This window comes from Lynx rufus, unplaced genomic scaffold (genome assembly GCF_022079265.1).
Source record: "Lynx rufus isolate CCGP_SWC_20201006 ecotype Redwood Valley unplaced genomic scaffold, mLynRuf1.p SCAF_23, whole genome shotgun sequence".
NCBI classification, from domain to species: domain Eukaryota; kingdom Metazoa; phylum Chordata; class Mammalia; order Carnivora; family Felidae; genus Lynx; species Lynx rufus.
The window spans coordinates 7266094-7283408 of NW_025814838.1; the positions used below are offsets into that span (position 1 = coordinate 7266094).

Consider the following 17315-nt stretch of genomic DNA (forward strand, 5'->3'; position numbering starts at 1 on the left):
CTTTTAACAATATTCAGCAAATTGGGGCGCCTGGCTGGCTCAGTTGGTTGAGCGTCCGACTTCGGCTCAGGTCATGATCTCACAGTCCGTGAGTTCGAGCCCCGCGTCGGGCTCTGTGCTGACAGCTCGGAGCCTGGAGCCTGCTTCAGATTCTGTGTCTCCATCTCTCTCTGAACCTCCTCCGTTCATGCTCTGTCTCTCTCTCTCTGTCAAAAATCAATAAACATTAAAAAATTTTTAAAAAAATACTCAGCAAATTGAAGCCATGAGTTTCTGTCTGCATTACTAACCTATATAACCATCCTTTTTGTCTTTCTTTTTTCAATTGTAGTAAAATAAACATAACCTAAAATTTACTAACGTCACCATTTTTAAGTGTATGGTTCAGTGACATTAAGTGCATTCACTTTGCTGGCAGCCATCGACACTACCTATTTCCAGAACTTTTTCATTTCACAAAACCGAAACTCTGTCCCCATGAAACAACGACTCCTTATTCCTCCCTCCCACCCCAGCCCCTGGCAACCACCATTCCACGTTCCATCTCCACGAATTTGACTCCTCTAATACACATCTGTAAAATAAATGAATCTTGACCTATTTCTGCTTTGGTTCCCAGGAAACTCGGCACTAAATTTCTGTGCTTTATTGCTTAGATTTCCTTTTAAAAATTTATCATGTCCCACTTTAATACAGATTTATGATACAGATTTTGAACTTGTGACTCTACTGTAAAAGTTCTCTTCGAAGCTAAGATACGGTCATTATTTCTGTTCCACCTGCAAACCAGGACACCCCTTCAGCATGTGAAAAGTGAATTGATGAAATGGGGTATGTGTTTTATTCCAAAAGTCGCATCAAACCCTTTTTGGAAGGTGGGAAGGGTGAGGAAAAATCATACATGACAATGAAATCAATCTATCTTCAGAGAGGAAGCACCACTTTTGAGGATGGGCTCCCCCTGACAAGTGATCCCACCTCAAAGCCCGGGCTCACCAGTAGCATTGGAGGATGTCTGCAAAATCCCAGTCATCCAGGTGTAGAGAGCTCTCTGGGAATGAGCCGAGGTTTGGTCGTAGAGATCTCTGAACACCGCAGATCTAAATGACAAATGTGGACGTCAGCTAAGGAACAAACAGGTGGAGGCCTTGAGATGGGTCAAAGCGGCAAGTGTCCCCAAAACTGTCTGTCTAGTGTTAACAAGCCTTCTCATTCCCTTGCTGCATTTGGCTATTTTCACATTTCTCTTTCTCCTTCACAACTAAACGCCTTCCTTCCAAAGAGTGCTCTCCACTTCCTCAACTCTTGGTCACTACTCTACGACTACTATACTGATACCACTGTTACTGCTCCTGCTATTGCTACTTCTTCTTCTCCTTCTTCTTCCCCCTCCTCCTCCTCCTCCTCCTCCTCCTCTTCTTCTTTTCTAACAGTTTTATGGAGATACACTTCATACACCATACAATTCACCCACTGAAAATGTAAAGTTCAATGGCGTTGTTCCCAAACTGCGCAACTGTCACCACGGTCAATTTTGGAACATTTTAAGCATCTTGAAAAGAAACCCCGTATCCTTAGGCTATCACCTCCCAACCATTAGTCAGTCACCTCAAATCCTAAAAACCACAATTTACTTTCTGTCTCTGAAGTTTGCCTGTTGTGGGCATTTCAGACAAGTGGAAGCATGTAATACGCCAGCTTTGTGTCTGGCTTCTTTCACTTTGTGTGATGTTTCCAAGGTCCGTGCATGTTCCATTGCCCGTATCCCACCCCATTTTGTTTATCTCTTCATCAGTTGACGGACCTCTGAGTTGTGTCCATCTTTTGTCTATTATGAATAATGCTATTGTAAACATTCATGTACTAGTTTTTGTATGGACAGACATTTTCATTTCTCTTGGGTAGATAACCCAGGAGTGGAATTGCTGGGTTACATGGCAACTCTGTGATTGGCCTTTCTAGGAACTGCCAGACTGTTGTCCAAAGAGGCTACACAATTTCATGCTCTGACCAACAGTGTATGAGGGTGCTGATTTCTCCACATCCTCACCAACACTGGTTAGTATCTGACATTCGGCGGAGGGGGGGGGCGGGTATTTAAATTCCAGTTAGTTAACATACAGTGTAATATTAGTTTCAAGGTGTACAATATAGTGATTCAACACTTCCATACAACACCTAGTGCTCATCACAAGTGCTCTCCTTAATTCCTATCATCTATTGAACCCGTACCCCACTCACCTGCCCTCTGGTAACTATGTGTGTTCTCTATATTTAAGAGTCTGTTTCTTGGTTTGCCTCTCTCTCTTTTTTTTCCCTTTGCTCATTTGTTTTATTTCTTAAATTCCACATATGAGTGAAATCGTATGGTATTTGCCTTATTTGACTAACTTATTTCACTCAGCATAATACTCTCTAGCTCCATCCACACCATTGAAAATGGTTAAGATTTCAGGGCACCTTGGTGGCTCAGTCAGTTGAGCATCTGACTCTTGATTTTGGCTCAGGTAACAATCTCACAGATCATGAGATCAAGCCCTGCTTTGGATTCTCTCTCTCTCTCAAAATAGATAAATATACTTAAAAAAAGAAAATGGCAAGATTTCATTCTTTTTTATGGCTGAGTAATATTCCATTATAGATAGACAGATAGATAGATAGGTAGGTAGAGATATATACATATATCACACATTTTCTTTATTCATTCATCAATTGATGGACACTGGCTGTTTCCATAATTTGGCTATTGTAGATAATGCTACTATAAATATAAACATCAGGTACCCATATCCCTTTGAATTAGTATTTTTGTATTCTTTGGGCAAATACTTAGCAGTGCAATTGTTGGATCATAGGGTAGTTCTAGTTTTAACTTTTTGAAGAACCTCCATACCATTTTCCAGAGTGGCTACATCAGTTTGTATTCCCACCAACAGTGCAAGAGGGTTCCTCTTTCTCTGCATCCTCACCAACACTTAGTGTTTCTTGTGTTGTTGATTTCAGCCACTCTGACACGTGTGAGGTGATAGCTCATTATGGTTTTGATTTGTATTTCCCTGATGATAAGTGATGTCGAGCATGTTTTCATGTGTCAGTATTTTGGCCATCTGTATGTCTTTTTGAAAAAATGTCTATTCATGTCTTCTGCTATTTTTTTTTTAAGTTTATTTGAGAGAGACCGAGACAGTGCAAGTCGGGGAGGGGCAGAGAGAGAGAGGGAGAGAGAGAGAATCCCAAGCAAGCTCCATGCCGCCAGCAAAGTGCCTGACAGGGGGCTTGAACCCATGAAACCTTAAGATCATGACCCGAGCCGAAACCAAGAGTTGGACGCTTAACCAACTGAGCCACCCAGGAGCCCCTCTTCTGCCCATTTTTAATTGAATCTTTTGGTTTGGGGGTATTGAGTTTTATAAGTTTTTTATATATTTTGGATACTAACCTTTTCTCAGATATATCATTTGCAAATATTTATCTGACATTTTGATTATAGACACTCTGCTGGGTGTGAAGTGTCTTGGTCACGTTTAACCACTATAGCCTGGTCCCCTCCCCACCACACATCTCCTCGTGGCCCCAGTCAACAACGACTTCCTCGTTGTCATATGCAGCAGTCCCATTTGGTCCAAATAAGACTTGATCTTATAGTAATGATATCAAAGTTACTTTTTATTTTTTATTTTTTTTATAAACTTTATTTTTAACATTTATTTATTTTTGAGACACAGAGAGACAGAGCATGAACGGGGAAGGGGCAGAGAGAGAGGGAGACACAGAATCGGAAGCAGGCTCCAGGCTCTGAGCCATCAGCCCAGAGCCTGACGTGGGGCTCGAACTCACAGACCGTGAGATCGTGACCTGAGCCGAAGTCGGACGCTCAACCGACTGAGCCACCCAGGCGCCCCATCAAAGTTACTTTTTAAATAAATGTTAATTAAAAAGAATGAGTCACTATAAAGAAAAAAAATGAAGAACAGTGCCAGTGGGTGGAGGGGGTGCCTGGGTGGCTCAGTCAGTTGAGCATCCAACTTGGGCTCAGGCCATGATCTCATGGTTTGTGAGTTCAAGCCCCACATCAGGCTCTCTGCGGTCAGCGCAGAGCCTGCTTTGGATCCTCTGTCTCCCCCATCTTCTCTTTCTCTCCCCATCTCTCTCTCTCAAAAACAAATAAGAAAAAAAAAATAGTACAAGTGGTGTACACATAGGGCAAAAGTTGTGAGGATGGTACCAGAATGACTAACATTTGGGAGGCACTGTTTTAATCATCCATCTCTAAACTCCACAGATGTTAACCTGTTCCCCCTGCCTTAGCCCCTCTGCCATGCATCACCTCTGAGGAATGGGAAGTGGGGTTCAAGGGCTGGGAGAAGCACTCACAGGTTCTTGAAAGCATCCTCTTGCAGGTGCCGGGGGAGCTTCCCTGGGATGTCTGGCTGGAGAAAGCTGCCTGAGGAGCCCTTCAGTACCCTGCCCAGGATCTCCACACACTCCAGGGAGTTCAGCACCTGGAAACACCTCTCCAGTGTGATGAGAAATAGGCTGCGGTTCACGCCAGGGCTCTGCAAGGCTTGTTTCCGAATCTCTCCCAAGTCAATAACGACATCCTCCAGCTCCTAAAGTAAAGAAAGAAGCTAGGGTTGTCTTGAGAGCAGCCTCTGGATTTGGAAGCCCTGAGAGGGACCACACTTAACAGTGGGGAACTTCAAGACCACTGTTTAACACCACGCTGCTATGTCAAACCTTCTAGAACTTCTCCTACAGAACAAAGTTGAAGCCTTCACTTGCTTCACCCACACTAGGCAACTTCTCACTTTCCAGATATACCATGTGACTCACACCTCAGGCAATTGCTGGAGCTAGAATTCTCTCCCCACCTCCTTCCCCTAGCAAAATCCAGCTCATCCCTCAAGGGTAAGCTCAATTGTCATCACCTTCTTGGTGAAGTCTTCCTGAATGCCCTTCTACTTTGGTCAAATCACCTTGAGCCCAACTCTATGATGTATTAAAGATGCTTATGGGCCTATCTTTCCTCCACAACAATGGTTCTCAACCCTGGCTGCACATGAGAATCACTGGGGGAGTGATCCCAGCACCACCATACAGAGTGATTTAACTGGTCTATGGTGGAGCCCAGGCACCTGACTGCAGTGTGCAGCTGGGATTGAGCCAGGAAAGTCCTCGAGGCCCAAGCCATGTGCCTAGTGGAATGCCTGGTACCCAGAAGACATTGAGAAAGCATATTGGGATGGATGGATGGATGAATGAATGGCTCTTCTGAACCACAGAATCCAGGAATGCTGACAGAGCTTGGTCCCAATTTGATTGGCACTCAGTCTTTCAGCCAGCACACCCTGCAAACATAACATTTATTGAGCAATGACCACATACTAGGCACCATACCAGGCATGAAGCAAACATGTCTCTTTTCATGTAATTCTCATGACAGTCCTACAGGTTAAGCCCCATAGATCCGAAGGCCAGACATTCCTAGGTTCAAATCCCAGGTCGTCCCCTTATTATCTGTGTGTCCCCAAGCAAGTCACTTACCTTTTTAAAGTCTCAGTTTCCCTCTCTGTAAAATGGAGATAAAACCAGTGCCTATCTCTTAGGTTTGCATAAGAATTAAAGAGGATAATGAATGTAGACTGGCTGGCACCTAGTGAACGCTCAACAAATGTTACATGCTATTATTATCCCAATATTGCAGGGGATGAAAATAAAAGATAGAATAAGCAACCTGCCCAAATTACACAGAGCTAGGTTCTGTAACAGGTGTATCTGCATTCAAGCCCATACTTCTAACCATGACCAAATCTTTCTTTAACTTTGGTAATTTACTGTCTGGGGCTAAAACAGTACAGTGAGTAAGAGTGCAGCTTAGGGGGCACCTGGGTGGCTCAGTTGGTTAAGCAGCTGACTCTTGATTTTGACTCAGGTCATGATCTCGTGGTTTGTGAGCTCAAGCCCTGTGTCAGGCTCCACACTGACAGTGCAGAGTCTGTTTGGGATTCTCTCTCTCTCTCTCTCTCTCTGCACCCCACCCCACCCCAACCACCCTCCCCGCTGGCGCACACGCTCTCTCTCTCTCTCTCTCTCAAAATAAACTTAAAAAAAATAAGTAAATAAATAAATATTAAAAATATGTATCATTTTCATAGACCACCATCCTCATTTTTGCCATCTTTGTGCTGCCTTTACTATTATTTACCTCATAGGATTTTTTTAAACGGACTCTTTTAAACTTAAATGCATTTCAAAAAAGGAAACATCACATCTCTCCCAAACTCACTCAATAGAATGATGTATCCATTCTATTTTAATAACAGACACTATAAAATAAAATGTGACTATTAAAATGTTTACATGGGTCAACTCCTTTTGGGAAACACTGTTGTGCACTAAATGGTCTGATAAGGAAAACTCAAAACCTCACCTGTGTCCCAAGATTTCCTGGGTCTCATAGGCCTTACTTTGTGATGCTCTTAGATCACCAACTTTGTTTTTTTGGAAATGTGTCTATTTCTGTTTTTTGTCTCCCGCCCCCTCTCCCAGACTGTGAATTCCTTCAGGGCAGGGGTAGTCCTTTGTCTCTGAACCCAGTGTCCACTGATGCAGAGTAATTATTCACGGGTGTTTATCAGGCCAAATAAATTGAACCTCCTCAGTACCCCTCATTTCTTAGTACCTATAAAAGTACAAGCTATAAGGCTCTTCACTTGAACTTTGGAGAAAGGAAGTGAGAAAACCAAGGTCTCCAAGCTCCTGGAGGGGTTGCGAAGGGAGAAGGTGGAAGGAAGACATAAAGAAGGGCCAAGGGTCTGAGTCAGGCTCAGTTGGATTCAACTCAACAAATGTCAACTGGCCCTGGACTTCCCCTACTCCTGGGGTGCCAAGAATGCCTCACCAGGCGGTCCTTCTTGTCTTCCAAGAGGCATTTCATGGCGGTGCGGAACTGCTGAGCATCTGTTTCCTTCAGGTCCTCCAGCAGCTTCTGGGGCTGGTACAGACGCTGCTCCAGGTGGTTTTCCATGGCTGCCTTGATAGGGAGTGTTGAGAGATACAGTGAGGATGGGACAGGAGCATCTGATCAGCACCACGGCCAGCAGCCCAGCCAGGCCACCTACTTCCCTGCAGAGACCACAAGCTGGCAGCTTGCAGCCATGTTTGGTTTGGCTGGCTCCAAAATTTTTCATTAGCTGCCAACATTTTGAAGTCCAGGGATTCCCCACAAAAATCCAGACTTCCAACTTCTCTTGGAAAACACAAAGATTTGGCAACGCTAGGCATGCATCCTCTTCCTGGTGATAATCAGCAAGCCAAGGGCCAGCTGCTCCCTGTAATTACACTCCTGCTCACCACCCACCCAGCCAGCCGATCTCCCCATGCCCTGCCAGGTTCCTATAGGTGCTTAAGGTTTCAAGTCCAGAGCCGCTGGCCTCTGGCCAGGAAGTTTACCACCCCCAGACTGGCACTGCTCAAACCCTCTCCCACGCTGCAAGCTATCAGAGAAAAAGCAAAATTCAGGCAGCATGTACAAACTCCCCCTTGGTATCCTTTCTAAAGTGAGAAGCAGAGGTCTGCAGCCTTTCCTAAAAGAGATTACTCTGCTGTCTGGGGAATTATTTTCTAAATCTCTCTTAAACAAAGGTGCTCTACAAGGGCAGCATACTGTGATGTCATGGGCAAAAGGTGGGCTCTAAAACCAGACAACCCATGTGCACATCCCCACTTTGCCACCAACCAGTTGTGTGGCCTTGGACAAGTTACTTACCTAGCATTGGTAGATAAAATACAGAATGCCCAGTTAAATTTGAATTGGAGTTAAATAGTGAATAATTTTTGAGCCCAAGTATGTCCCAAATATTGCATGGGACAGACATATACTAAAAAAAAAAAAAAAAATTCATTGTTCATCTGCAAATCAAATTTAATGGGGAATACCATATTTTTTAAAAGTAATCTCGGGGCGCCTGGGTGGTGCAGTCGGTTAAGCGTCCGACTTCAGCCAGGTCATGATCTCGCGGTCTGTGAGTTCGAGCCCCGCGTCAGGCTCTGGGCTGATGGCTCAGAGCCTGGAGCCTGTTTCCGATTCTGTGTCTCCCTCTCTCTCTGCCCCTCCCCCGTTCATGCTCTGTCTCTCTCTGTCTCAAAAAAAATAAATAAACGTTGAAAAAAAAATTAAAAAAAAAAAAAGTAATCTCTACACCCAACATGGGAATTATACTCACAACCCCGAACTCAAGAGTTGCATGTACCACCGACTGAGCCAGCCAGGCACTCCAGGAACACTGTATTTTTATTTGCTAAATGAGCAACAGTACTTTGGGACCTCAATTTTGTCAGCTGAAAAACAGAGACAATAGAGACTTACTATGTAGGTTTGTTATGAGGATTAAATTAGTGTGTGTAAAGCATTTTCGATATTGGCTAGCACACAGTAAGTGGTCAATTTGTGCCACCCATTATTCCCTATCCTGAATGAGTTGAATAATTATTTACTCTGTGACTGTCCCTCTAGAATGAAAGGCCCATGTCGGTAGTAATGTGACTGCCTTGTTCTCCTGCGTCTCCAATGTCTAGAACTATGCCTGGAAGAGAATAGAGGCTAGATAAGTAGATGTTGAATGAATAAATAAATTTATACATAGCAAGAGAGAGAATATATCTACTGGTCAGGTTAAAATATACACATCTTGGGGCATCTGGGTGGCTCAGCTTGTTGAGCATCCAAACTCTTGATTTCGGCTCAGGTCATGATCTCACGGTTCTTGCATTCAAGCCCTGAATCAGGCTCTGCGCAGGCAGTGTGGAGCCTGCGTAGGATTCTCTTTCTTGCTCTCTCTCTGCCCCTCTCCTGCATGTGTGTGCACACTCTCTCAACATAAATAAACTGTACATATATATATATGTATATATAACTGTATATGTATATATATATAACTGTATGTATATATAACTGTATATATACATGTGTACGTACACACACACACACACACACACACACACACACACACACCTCATGAGAAAACTTACTACTAGCCAGAAAAGGGGCAGGCATTAATTCCCTTCAGGTTGCCACAGACTGATGAACAGAATAAAACAAATGCCATGAAGTCAACAGCCACCTCCAGCTAATGGGTGTCCTGGTAACTAGTTAGCAACCAGCTCTCTGAATGTAGTTCTCATTGTGAATGTTGGTTGATATTTTCATTTCATTATAAAGTAAATAAGGTGTACCTGGGTGGCTCAGTTGGGTAAGCGTCTGACTTCAGCTCAGGTCATGATCTCACGGTTCGTGAGTCTGAGCCCCGCATCGGGCTCTGTGCTGACAGCTTAGAGCCTGGAGCCTGCTTCTGATTTTGTGTCTCCCTCTCTCTCTGCCCCTCCCCAACTTGTGCTCTGTCTCTCTCTCTCTCTCTCTCAAAAATAAACATTAAAAAAATTAAATAAATAAAAAGTGAAACAATAAAGACATCAGGACTTCATTCATCAATGACCAAATTTCTTTCCTAAATCAAATAGTTTTTGAATACCAAAAGAATATTTTCTCAATTTTCTGTGCTATTCACAGTATAATGGCAAAGATATGACATACCACATTGGGCTGATGCTCATGCTGATGAGGTATGCTGTCCAGTTTGCCACAGTCCCCACCATGCCCTACTGCTCTACAAATATCATTACCATCTATTAACATACCTGTGCTACTGTTTCTCTTACAATAGAGTTAAAAGGGAAGAAAAACATTTCTTGGACCCACGATCAAGAGACTGATAATTATGCCCAAAGATCCAGTCTCCTGTAATTCCATTTAGCAACAGAATCCCACAAGTTTTAGCTGACTACATGGCTTCTCAGAAAGGCCTCTCTTCTTACTTCTCTGCAGTAACGCATGACTGTGGACTGTGAGCCCTACAGAATGTGAGTAGCACAAAGTGTGCAACTTGCAGCTCATGTCCTTGAAAAAGAAGATGCTTGCCCTTCACTTCCTCTTTCCCACCACCCCGCCTCCTAGGTCGGAGAATGGATGTGATGTTTCAGTCATGTGGGCAACAACTCCCTAGAGGATGACAAAGCAACAAGACAGAAGGAACCTGGGCCCCTGGATGGTCTTCTGAAATAGAGCTTCCTCTCCTCTCTGGATCTCCCACCTAGCTCTGAATTATAACACGAGATAGAAAGAAACTAAATTGGGGGTGCCTGACTGGCTCCGTAGAGCATGCAACTCCTGAGTTCAGGGTCATGAGTTCAAGCCCCGTGTTGCACATAGAGATTACTTTTATAAGTACCGCGTGCTAACTGCGCTACCAGAGTGCTGAGATTCCTTTTAAAAAATTAAATAAAAAAAAGAAACAAACAAAACTGTTCACGCTGCTAGAATCTGGGATCTCTTTGTTACAGTAGGTCCGCCCTACACCCTAATACGCCAAGTCTCCATCAAAGGTGGAAGGGTGGAAAAACACAAAAGTTTCAAAACAACTGGACAGAACATGTTTCTTTGCAGAAGTGAAGACTATCTCCATACCTAGCCCACTTCTCCATCTTACCAGGCCCTTGAGTTTACAACTCCTGACTGAGCACTGAGAGGTGAATATATGATAGGGATGAGTCTCAGGTACGCACCTGCAGGCTGGGGATGGTGAAGGCAACATTCCGTGAATTCAGATACTCCAGGACTCTGTGGGACAGGTCCGCTGTCCACCCATGGGAGCTTCATTTGAAGACAGGCAGGAGAAGGTCACAATGATAGGTTCCCCTGATGAGCAGTTTCCCTACTTGCCAAGAGGCCAGGGGACCAGAGTTAAGAGAGGATGTGGGGAATGGGCCAGGAATGCTAGGAACTTTGTGTTTGGAGGAGGTAGGAGATTTGTTAACCTGGCACACTGGTGGGGGAGTTTCCAATTCTAAGAATCCTCCTGGATCCCATTCTCTCAAAGACAATTATCAATTTCTGAGCTATGTGCAATATTCTAATTCCCATAACATTCCACGTGTGTTATCTACACTCCAAAAAGACTCACTTGGAAAGATGTCCTTACTATATAAAACTTAAAGAGCAGAAACAGTGTATACCATGAGAGGTTGGAATAGCACAATTTAAGAGTGTGAGCTCAAAACTGGGACTTGAATCCTGGCTCTGTCACTTAATTGTGTGGTCTTAGGCAGTTTACTGAATTTTCCTTTGCCTCAGTTTCCCTTTCTATGCAATATAGATAAAAATAGTGAGGATTCTACTTGTTCACACATTTTAAGTGCTTAAAACAGTACCCAACACATAGAAAATGCATAATTTTGTTCACAACATCCAAAAATTGGAAATGACTCAAATGTCCAACAAGTAAAAGGTTACACAAATGTTTTAACATTTGTTAAATGTTATGGTACATCCAGGGGCACCTGTGTGGCTTAGTCAGTTGGGTGTCCAACTTCAGCTCGGGTCATGATCTCACCGCTCGTGGGTTTGAGCCCCATGTTGGGCTCTGTGCTAACAGCTCAGAGCCCGGAGCCACCTTCTAATTCTGTGTGTCTGTCTGTCTATCTCTCTCTCTCTCTCTTCCTCTCCCTCTCCCCCTCTCTCACTCATGGTCTCTTTATCTCAAAAATAAATAAACGTTAAAAAAAATTTAGAAATGTTATGGTGCATCCATTCAGTGGAGTGTCACCCAACCATATAAAAGGAATGAGCTGGACTTCAGCTTCCGGCTGTAATGGAGTCATGGGCAGCACATAAATCCTTCTGCCTTAAACAATTGGTAAATTTTTGTTATTAAATAAGTAGATGAATGAATAAGTGAATACAAAGATAGATAGATAGATAGATAGATAGATAGATAGATAGATTTTAGCCTGAAAGAATATATCCAAAACTATCAACTAAAGTTAAAGCTACATTAGGAAGAAGAGTGTTTATGGGCACTCCTCCTTTTTAATATAATTGAGTGCTCCTGTCATGGGCTCCCAAGCCCCATTTCTTCTCCTTCACAGTACTCATCATATTAGGATTATCTGCTAATATTTGTCTTTTCACAACACTCTCTAGTGCCCTGCCCCACAACCTCAGTATCTAACACCAGCCCACATGCAGTATAAAACATGACAGGGCAATGCATCCTGGAGCCCCACTGCTGGATGTACAACTCAGCTCCACCACACTGCCCAGCTACGTGACCTTGATTCACCCTTCCTGTGCCTCCCTTTCACTGCTCTGTCCAATGAGAAACAACAGGACCCTCCCTGGGGGTGCTTGTGAGGATTGGACATGTTTCTATGCACAAACCACTAAGAATGTTGTTGCCACATAGTAAACCCTCAATAAAGGTTAGCACTTGTGCCAGAGCAGAGAGGAATAAAAGTTTGTGAAGCAAACATATCTACTTTCAAACACCTGTGCACTGGTTGCTATGTTTTTTGTAATAAGTATGTAGGTATTACTTTTTACAATTAACAGACTTCCATTTAAGAATTTTTATAAAGTATCTATTCCATCCCTTCCCCTCCCCTCTAGGGTGGGTTACCTTTGAAACTGTATGAGATCCAGTAAGGCTACATGGGAATAAAATGAAAAGACAGCTTTAAAAGAATCATTCCAGAGAGATCACAGGCACATTCTGTCTGAAATTTCTAGAAGCAGCAAAGTGGGGACAGAGTAGGGACATTACCATTCAGATAGCTTCCATCTATTATTTCTTCCTAAAAGGCAAAGAAATCATGTCAAGTAAAACACCCAAAGTTGGCAGTTCCAGTAAAGGAGAGTTTGATTCAAAGAAAACGGGATACTCACCGCCATTTTTTGCAACAGGGGATACAAATCTGTAAGAAAGCCATTGGAGGTATAACTAGAACTGAATGGTATAATCTTCAGAAATATAAACATGGGTTAGGAAAAGAGCCCCCCTCCCCAAAAAAAAGAATCACTCATGAGGGAAAATTTTAGTGAATTTTAATTTTACCTGTGCCAATATATGCCCAGTGTGAGAAAACTCTGGTTTGATAAACCCTTTTAGGGGAGCCTGGGTGGCTCAGTCAGTTAAGCATCGGACTCTTGACTTCAGCTTAGGTCATGATCTCATGGTTCATGAGTTCGTGCCCTGAGTCGGGCTCTGAGCTATTAGTGCAGAGCCTGCTTGGGATTCTGTCTCCCTCTTTCCCTGACCCTCCCCTGCTTGCTCTCTCTCTCTCTCTCTCTCTCTCTCTCAAAATAAAATATAAACTTTAAAAAAAGAAAAACCCTTTTAGAATAATCCTGAAAATCCTACATATATATGTGGATGGACACACACTCACACATATGCACACTTCCCAAAACACTTCACAGTATCATGTACCTACGTTGATCTACCCCCACTACATTCCCTAAAATGTGTGGAAACTATGACAAGATTATTCCTCCCTCAGGACTTACCCTGCCTGGAATCTGGAACTCTATGACTTGCCATTCCATGGCTCAGAAAAAGGAACAGGAAAAGAATGTATGTCCTAGGTTCCCGGGACATCCTCCTGTAGTTAATGCAAGCACAGAGGTAATTCAGGTTTGTATTTTTTAAATATAATGAAGAATGTTCAGAAGACAAAAGGGAAAAACAAATAGATCCAGAATCTCTTGAGGCTCTTTTTAACAAATTTTAGTCGGGGGCCGCCTGGGTGGCTCAGTAGGTTGAGTGTGCGACTTCAGCTCAGGTCATGATCTCAAAGTTTGTGAGTTCAGTTCTTGAGTTCAAGCCCCCCATCAGGCTCTCTGCTGTCAGTGCAGAGCCCACTTTGGATCTTCTATCCCCCTCTCTCTCCGTCCCTCCCCACTCTCAAAAAAACATTAAAATAATAGTAATAATATTAATTAATTAACTAATTTTAGGGGTGCCTGAGTGGCTCAGTCAGTTGGGCATCTGACTCTTGATTTTGGCTCAGGTCAGGATCTTGTACTTCATGGGTTTGAGCCCAGTGTAGACTCCACGCTGGCAGCAAGGAGCCTGCTTGGGATTCTCTCCCTCTCTCTCTCTCTGCCCCTCCCTCACTCACACTCTCTCAAAATAAATAAACTAAAATAAATAAAAATAAAATTTAAGGGGCGCCTGGGTGGCACAGTCGGTTAAGCGTCCGACTTCAGCCAGGTCACGATCTCGCGGTCCGTGAGTTCGAGCCCCGCGTCAGGCTCTGGGCTGATGGCTCAGAGCCTGGAGCCTGTTTCCGATTCTGTGTCTCCCTCTCTCTCTGCCCCTCCCCCGTTCATGCTCTGTCTCTCTCTGTCCCAAAAATAAATAAACGTTGAAAAAAATAAAATAAAATAAAATAAAATAAAATAAAATAAAATAAAATAAAATTTAAATTCCATGTACCTTGTTCCATCTAAACCCCTATGCTCGTTGAAGACATGATCATCTCTCTCCTTGATGACAACAGTGGCCTGTTTATATTCTTATACCTGCTCCTTTCTCCTCGATCCAGCAGAGGAGTGGGCTCTGTTACATCTGACAAGGGGTTTATATCTAGACTATAAAGAAGAACTCTTACAATTCAGTAACTAGAAGATAAGCCAGAGGGAAGAAAAGATACAAACCTAAACTTCATTTAAAAATTTTTTTTCAACGTTTATTTATTTTTTTGGGACAGAGAGAGACAGAGCATGAACGGGGGAGGGGCAGAGAGAGAGGGAGACACAGAATCGGAGACAGGCTCCAGGCTCTGAGCCATCAGCCCAGAGCCCGACGCGGGGCTCGAACTCACGGACCGCGAGATCGTGACCTGGCTGAAGTCGGACGCTTAACCGACTGCGCCACCCAGGCGCCCCCTAAACTTCATTTTAAACAACAACAACAACAAAAGGCCAGTAAACTCATAAAAGATGATCAACATCATTAGTTATCAGGAATATGTAAATTACATTCACAATTAGATACCACTACATAGGGGCGCCTGGCTGGATCAGTCAATAGAGCATGAGACGCCTGATCTCGGGGTTGTGAGTTCAAGCCCCATACTGGATGTAGAGATTGCTTAAAAACAAAATCTTAGGGGCTCCTAGGTGGCTCAGTTAGTTAAGCGACTGACTTCAGCCTGGGTCACGAACTCTCGGTTCGTGAGTTTGAGCCCCGTGCCTGGCTCCGTGTTGACAGCCCAGAGCCTGGAGCCTGCCTCAGATTCTGTGTCTCCCTCTCTCTGCCCCTCCCCTGCTTGAACTCTGTCTCCCTCTCTCTCTCTCTCTCTCTCTCAAAAATAAACATTAAAAAAATAAAATATCTCTTTAAAGATACCACTCCATACACTAGAACGGCTAAAAGTTTAAAAGACTGACAATACCAAGGGTCGATGATGATGGAGCAACCGGAACTCATGCACTGCTAACACAGCCACTTTGGAAAATTGTTCAGCAGTGTCTTATAAAGTTAAGCATGCAATACTCTGATCCAGGAATTCCACTGCTAGGTATCTACCCAAGAGAAATTAAAACTTATGTCTACACAAATACTTGTACAGTTTCATTCATAATAGCCAAAAACTGGAAGCAACCCAAATGTCCAAGCACAGGTGAAACTTTCAACAAATACCATTCAGTGGAAAATCACTCACCAATAAGTAGGAAGTTGGGACTTTTGCTTCCAGGTGGAAGTAATTGGCAGTAGATAAACCTTCCTGCCTTAAATAATTCGAAAACCAATCAAAATAATGAAGCAAAGGTTTTCAGACATTCCCCAACAACAAGGCTGAGATCCTAAGAGAAGGGAAACTGAGATTATAAAAAAAAAAATCAGTCTCTGCCCTGTGTTCCTGGCACAGAGCTCCTAAAACCTTGGTAAATTCCTAAGTGGAAAAAGTAATAGTAGCATCTTTTGTTCCATTGAGGCACCTTTGGGTGGGCTCCTGGTTGGCTCCTGGCCAGGAACTGGTCACCAGAAAAAAAAACCAAGCCATGATTAGAAGCTTGGAATTTTCTAGCCCCACCCCCATCCTCCAGAGAAGAGAGAAGGGCTGAAAAGGGACTTAATAATTGATGGTGCCTATGTGAGGAAGCCTCCATAAGATCTCAACAGTAGAGGGTCTGGAAGCTTTGAGGTTGATGAACACATCCACACCAGGAGGGTGACACATCCCAACTCCACAGGGACAGAAGCTCTTGCTCTTGGGACCCTCCCAGACCTTGTCCTACATATCTCTTCATCTAGCTGTTTATCTGCATCCTTTGTCTGATCTTTCCATAAACTGGTGAAAGTCAGTGTTTCCCTGAGTTCTGTGAGCTGCTCTAGCAAATTGACCAAACCTGAGGAAGCAGCCGTGGGAACCTCCAATTTGTAGCTGTTCGAACAGGCTTAGTTAGGTTGGGACAGGACGCCTGGAGGCCAGCAACGAGGAAGTCCTGGCCAGCCATGGGGAAGGTCAGAGCCCCATCCAGGCAGCACTCCACAAGAAACCGGATCCAACCAGACAGGCCCAAGACGGCAGAAGCCATGACAGGAAACCCCTGGCCAAATTAGGAAGAAAAAGCGGGAAACCCTGCTTCCCACCCCAAGAAATGAATATGTCCCCTCCCCCACCACAAATTAGCAACTGCCAATTGAAGATAGAAACCCAACCCGCCAGCCGTACTGTTCTCTGAGCTTCCCAGCTCTCATTTCTCACGAGTGTGCTTTCGCCTTAATAAACTTTCCCGCTTGTGTTGCTCATCTGCCGTGCTGCGTGTCTGTCCCTGAATTCATTCTCATGACAAGAACAAGAACCTCTTTTTTTCTAAGCTTATTTGTTCATTTCGAGAGAGCGCGTGCATGCAAAAGTGGGGGAGGGACAGAGAGAGAGAGAATCCCAAGCAGGCTCTGAGCTGTTAGAATGAAGCCCTACCTGGGGCTCCATCTCAGGAACAATGACATCACGACCTGAGCCAAAATCAAGGGTCGGATGCTTAACCAACTGAACCACCCAGGCATCCCCACAAGACTAGACCCAGGTCTGGCTGGGTTGACATCCCAGGGGCCCAGGGTCTCCCCAGTTCACCTGGCAATGTAGCCACATCACACAGAAGTTGTAGGTAACCTGGAGACCTACTACGTGCAGCTGGTATTGAAGTGGAACAGGAGGTGACCAGTCTTTTGGGACTGAGCCTTTAACCTGTGGGATAGGACTGTACCTCCAGGTGGATGGTGTCAGAACGGAGTTAAACTGCAGGACACCCAGCTGGCATTACGGAATCGCGTGGTGTAAGGAAAACGTCCACATCTTTGGTGACCAGAAGCGTCAGAAGTGTTCGTGTCTCGTGCTTTGTGCGGGTGGTAAAGGAGACACTGGGTTTCAAAGACTCACAAGAAAAAGAACAAAGAAGGAGGTGGAGAACT

At 44.0% G+C, this 17315-nt stretch overlaps 1 protein-coding gene across 1 annotated transcript in view; it reads right to left on the reverse strand.

Moving 5' to 3' along the window:
• The window catches only part of OTOA (otoancorin), a 65259-nt gene extending 51769 nt beyond the window's left edge, over nucleotides 1–13490 (reverse strand). The window contains exons 1-8 of the mRNA XM_047087777.1: nucleotides 13400–13490; nucleotides 12779–12807; nucleotides 12657–12687; nucleotides 12513–12540; nucleotides 10621–10708; nucleotides 6902–7033; nucleotides 4375–4610; nucleotides 997–1100 (exon numbers count right to left, since the gene is read on the reverse strand). Of these exons, the coding sequence (XP_046943733.1) occupies nucleotides 997–1100; nucleotides 4375–4610; nucleotides 6902–7033; nucleotides 10621–10708; nucleotides 12513–12540; nucleotides 12657–12687; nucleotides 12779–12807; nucleotides 13400–13490 (739 nt within the window). The remainder of the gene's footprint in view (nucleotides 1–996; nucleotides 1101–4374; nucleotides 4611–6901; nucleotides 7034–10620; nucleotides 10709–12512; nucleotides 12541–12656; nucleotides 12688–12778; nucleotides 12808–13399) is intronic.
• Nucleotides 13491–17315: the final 3825 nt, after the last annotated feature.